The 6,000-nt window shown below is 42.3% G+C and overlaps 1 protein-coding gene across 2 annotated transcripts in view; it reads right to left on the reverse strand.

Annotated features, from left to right (window-relative positions):
- Window positions 1-5,534, reverse strand: part of cwo (transcription factor cwo) — a 95,789-nt gene extending 90,255 nt beyond the window's left edge. Inside the window, exon 1 of one of the 2 annotated variants that reach the window (XM_083112420.1) lies at window positions 5,319-5,534. In XM_083112420.1, coding sequence (XP_082968546.1) covers window positions 5,319-5,368 — 50 coding nt within the window. In that variant the 5' untranslated portion in view covers window positions 5,369-5,534. The remainder of the gene's footprint in view (window positions 1-5,318) is intronic. The other variant, XM_083112421.1, reaches the window with a different exon arrangement.
- Window positions 5,535-6,000: the final 466 nt, after the last annotated feature.

The raw sequence follows: 6,000 nt of genomic DNA on the forward strand, positions 1-6,000 counted from the left end.
CACACCATATCGCAACGCGGGCAGTTAACGCAGGTCGGGGGAAAAAGTAAGCTTAGAACAAACGAGCAGTTCTAACGAAAAAGAAAGAATCAGGTAATTTACTGCAAAGGGAAGCAATCTCGACCACGTGACCATTAGGTGATAGCCGAACGAAGGTCGCACGCCATGCTTTGCTTTGGAAGGAAAATTCCATTGCAAGATCGAAATGGAACCGCCCCAACAGGTTGGCTAGAAAAAGAAAAAAAAAACAGGGTGGGCAGTGAAAGCATTGCGCACAAGACACGTGACTGATATCATCATTTTCAGTGCCTCCCCGATGGCGTAGTGGTAATGTCGTCGCCTTGTAATAAAGCAGTTCCGGGTACTATATCCGGTGGTTCAGATCAGTGTTGCCACATGACGGGAAATTTCCCTTTTGCAGGGAAATTCGGACCGAAATTTTAGTCAAAAAGGGAAAAGGGAATTTCGATGAAAGAAACCACAATTCCAGGGAAATTTTAAGACATATGACTACATTATTACAGTATATGTTAAGTTCCAGTTACACTTTCGGATAATAGTAACGATGAGGATTAACAATTAAATGGATTCCTTCCCAGGATCCAAACCTGGGACATCTGGTCAGGACGCAATGAAAGTGACATCTAAGTGAAAAATTTAACATTCTTTATTCACATGGACATGGACCAACGGAAATACTACTGCTACTGCTTCCACCACCACCACTATTAATAATAGTAATTACAGCTACCACTACTTGTTATTATTATTGCACGATTTGTTTAGGTGAAGGGAAAAATTGGTCCAAAAAGGGAAATTTTGCCCATTGGAAAGGGAAATTGTGCCCTCATATTGTGGCAACACTGGTTCAGCTTGCACTTTAAACTGTAGGACCGCTCAGCATGGGAAGAACTTTTTAAGGTAATAAGTTGCAACGTCCAAGATTATAGTGCTGGATCCTATATAGTCAGAAGTTGGTGTACTGGCAACGTTGGCGTTTTGTAATCAAGGGGTCCTCACTTTAATTCCTTCCCGATTAGCCTTTGTGTGCATAAAGTGGACTTAAAAACAAACTCAAGCAATACAATGAAGGGCAGTTACAAAGGGACCGAAGGGTTCATCCTTTCTCTAAAACGAATAGTTTGTTCAAAATATCGAAAACACTTCATAGCTTTTGTAATATTTAACTTGACTTCATGTCTTAATTTGACATCCTTAAAAATACCCTACATGACTGAAATCATATTCTAAAGAAAGTATTATCTACAGGGTGTTCAAATATTCAATCAAAAATATTTACACTATTAAGCCTTGTTTCAATGATTATTAAAACACTCAAAATACTAACCAAGGGAAAATTTATTGTAAAACAAGACACTATAAACGTAACGTTTCGACCCTCTAACAGGATCTTCTTCAGACAAAGATTTAAAATAAATTGTTTACCTGAAGAAGACCCTGTTGGAGGGTCGAAACGTTACGCTTACAGTGTCTTATTTTACAATAAATTTTGCCGTGGTCAGTATTTTAAGTGTTTCATTAAAAATTGTTAATGTACACTCTACAGTGGCGGCGATTGGGTTCCAAAACGGGGGGGGGGGGGGGCAAGAACAGTTTACGTTCCCTTGATACACAAGGTTTACCATAGTGTGGGAGCATTGACTTGCTTTATTTTACTTCGCTTGTGCCACTTTTGGCTAATTTGCGTAGATGCGGATGAGTGATGATATGATGAAATTGATGAATGGACACTCACAAATATCCATGCCCAGGCCAGGATTCGAACCCAGGACCCCTGGCGTCGTAGCGCGATGTGCTTAGTGTGGGAGCAAAAGTGGCAAAAAGTGTGGGGGGGACACTGCCCCCTAATCGCCGCCACGATGCACTTAACATTTGTCTAATTATAGAACGAAATCATGTGAAATTCTTATTTTATACAAAACAATGTAAATTTGCTACACCGTCAAAATTCAATGAAAAAGTAAACAAGAGAATTAAGTAATTGGAAATGATTAAAAATTGCCATCTTGATACACACCAAGTTTTGATTATGAACATCGTACAAGTTGCATATCCGAAATGAAAAGAAACAAAAATTTAGTAACTTTTTTTTTGCCTGTCGTAATTCTTGGTTTCAACCTTCAACAATTAATTGTAATAATGCTTTTAATGTGATCATACGGGACAAAAATCTGAAATATTTTGGTTACAAGACCCGCACCCACCTAGGGCCGGCCCTGACTGGCAGCAAACCGTATGAAGCATCCATTCTAAACCAGGATTCGATCACGATCCACTCCTTCAGGACTCTCAGGACTCATGGTAAAGCGAAACCTAACACTTCAGCCAGACATAGCAACGAGGTCACCGTTGCACATTCCAGTCATTCAGAAAAAACATTCGATGACGTTAATTACAATGCGCTAATAAATAAAAATTACGCAGTTACGAGAGACAGGACACAAACTTTCGTATTAAAAATAGACGCTGACATTGTTGTCCCTGCTATTGTCACGTATCTTTATCGCCTATTGTTTACAACAAGCCTTCGCTATTACAAAGAAGTACAACAATATAAAAGGTCGATAATGAGTTAAGGAACAAAAAAAGAGGCATTGTTGCTTATTTGAAGCAGCTTTCCAATGGACAGAGGGAGTTGGTGAACCTGAAACTGATGTTAAAGTCGAATTACTTTCGGAACATCTCCAGCGGACTGCACGAGTCTGTCTAGCGAGCCTAGTGGGCGTATAGAACCTGAGTAAGGGGCTTAGCGATAGGTTTTGGGTTGAGATGACGTCAGCGGCTCGCTTCGTTGATTGGCTGCTACGAGAGTTGTGACTCGTTCCGAAGCTTCAAATGCATAACTGCCAAAGATGTTACGGAAATAAATCTCCCTCTACCTCATTCTACGTCGCTTCTCTGCCACTTTTGACCTATGAGGATAAATATCGCTTACTTCAAATTGATGAAGGGACACTGGGATCGACCTCCTTTGTAACGCTGTCGCCTCGTAACCAAGGGGTACCAGGTTCGATCCCTGGTGGAGGATTGATTGACTTGGTTTATTTTACTTCCCATTTCTACCACTTTTTGGCTAACCGCGAAGATTAGTGATGATTAAATTGGTGAAGCGACACACAAGGAACACCCCTGCGCAGGCCGGGATTCGAACCCGGGACCCCTAGCATTGTGGCGCGCTGTAACCACTCTGCTACGGACCTTGTGGAAGAACTTTGCATAATTGTTCGGACTGTAGGCCTCATCCCGATTAGCCTATCTGAGCGCAAAATGACAAACATATAATGGACACTTACACCTCCGCGATGGAGTAGTGGTAACGTCGTCGACTTGCAATCAAGGGGTCGCAGGTTTGATACGCGGTGGAGGCACACAGTGGATCGGATCCCACTATAAACTGCACGAACCGAGAAAATTAGAAGAGAGTGTGAATAGAAATATCAATGAGATGTGCCAAGGATATTCGTCAGTCAATTTTATACCCACGCGGACAAATCGGTAATTGCTGCCCAACCGGGAGTCATGACTGTGAACCTCTAAGCTACAAAGATGGACAGACGCAAAGTAATTTCTATTATACATACTTTGTGTTCCTTCTGGGTTAATCGCGACGATTGATTGAGTTGGTGTTTGAAGTCTTTATGCACAGTAAGGCTAATCGGGACTTGACCTAAAGTTTAAAGTGGGGTCCGAACCACTATGTACCTCCACCAGGTATCGAACCCGGGATCTCTTGATTACAAGGCGATGATGGTACCTACCATTGCGCCATCGTGGAGGCCTTAATCGCGACGATGAAGATGAATAAAGAAGTAGATGATGAGATAAACACATTACCCATGTCCTAGCCAGGATTCGAACTTCGATACGATAGCCCAGTGACGTCAGATGTAGGAAGTGGATAATTGGCCAACTCACCCCACCTCCCGAGAAACAAGATAAATAGGATTTTCTGCACAAATATGCATTAAATGTGACAGCCTCTCCAGAATATAACCCACCCAGTGGCGTGCCCAAGGGGGGTTGGTGGGGGCCCATAACCCCCCCCTTTGGCCCAGCATTCGTAAAAAAAAAAAGAACGTCAAATACAGGAAAAGATGCAAAATGAGGGTTGACTACTAAAAAAGGTATACATAACCTACTCCTTTCAAAAACTCTAGGCACGTCACTGAACCCATCCCAGACATGTTATCTAGCGGCGTCACTACAATGACCACTTCGCTATAATGATAACTTGGCACACTATGATAACTTCTGAATCACAATATTTATTGATTTTCATATTGCGAGCACATTAAGCACATAGGCTATTTTCGCTCGTTACACAATACGGGCATAAGCCCCTTTAACTAAAAAAAAAATGTGGACAGGGCCCTAATAGGAAAAGAAAATATGCCTGTTAAAAACTTCCACACTCAATTTTTAAAACCAATACATTAATGGATTTTTTAACTAAAAAAAACAAATAATCTTCATACGCCAGTTAAAAGCTGAGGCTTTGAAGGGGGACTCTGTACAAATAAGGATAAACGCAAAACAACACGAGCCAGGCGCCAGATCCTCGTTGGCCTGCAAGACTGCAGTTGCACTAGTGGCCTTACACGCCCCTGGATCATAACAGATAACCAAGTAGATTATCGGGTTGGGTTCAGGGATAGATTCGGATGTAATTACGAAATTATTAAAATTCATTTGCGTACACATCACTAATTATGAAGCATTAACTTATGATAACTGTTGACAAACAAGCTTTTCTATTGTCGTCCGCCCCTCCCTTCGAACAGAAACCGTGGAAGGGGGGTGACATTTGACACGGGTGAGATTAGCACAGCCACCTGACTTGCAACGTGACTACATCAATATTGCGCGGTTTCTCCCTCCATTTTCATAACTTCCTCACCCTCACTTGCCCTTTTCAAACTCACACTTTGCTATTTTTTAACCCCCTGCCAATCACGCCCAAGCGTACAATGAAATAACAACTCCACCTAACTTGTAGAAGGAATAGTTTTGATTTCATTGTGCATGCATGATGCAAAATTGAGAGACGTGTCGAAATTTGTATTGCACGACAAATCGGTCAATCGCAGTTGGCCCATATTATCGTTTCAAGTTCTTGTACTTAGAATCCTGGTCATAAACGAACTTTAGTTATTTACTGCTACGGGTTTTGTGCAAAAAATTGCTAAAGAACTTTTACCGGCCGCCAACACTCAAGGTCTCGCACATATATTCTCAGATATAATGACGGTTGCGTCCTCTACACTACATTTAGCGAACTAAAAAAAAACAGTACTTACGTTTCAAATTTCACTTGTTGAGTGACAGGATCCTCCCAATATGTCTCCATGGTGTAAGGTTTCAGTACCACTTTTCGCAGAGAACATGGGGTTGTCACACACCACGGTAAATTTCCTACAACACAAACCGAGAGCGTAAACGTTCACCGACCACCGTCGCAGCGGCCAACCACTCTCTCATCGTGCCAACACGCCTCAGCACACGTGCCTCGCCGTGTGACGTCACGGGGCAACGGCGCAGGATCTGTCACGCGACTGGAGGCGTAGTCTCACGGTGACGTAAGCACGTGTCAGCCATGTGCACGGGTCACGTGGAATGCAACGCGATTGAGTGCTTGGCGAGGGAAGATCTGCCTCCAGTGTTGCCAACCAGACTGTTTTACGACCAGATCTTGTCGTTTTTGCCGTCAACTTCAATAGCGATCCGAATCAGTGGTCGAAGTGAGTTGTCTTATTGTCACCATGATAAACCATAGCAGCATTACCACAGCTAACATTTACCACTGATCCGAACCATTAAATGTGCTCCTAAATGAGAATCGAACATGGAGCGTATTGATTACAAGGCAACAGAATAACCATGTCAACCATTGACTATTTACGAAATAGTAACCGATTTGTTTGCCACCGAATGCTCTACGTTGACTATATTCCACCACATTTTCATTTTCATATAAAATGG

This window comes from Lepisma saccharinum, chromosome 26 (genome assembly GCF_977018435.1).
Source record: "Lepisma saccharinum chromosome 26, izLepSacc3.1, whole genome shotgun sequence".
Taxonomy (NCBI): domain Eukaryota; kingdom Metazoa; phylum Arthropoda; class Insecta; order Zygentoma; family Lepismatidae; genus Lepisma; species Lepisma saccharinum.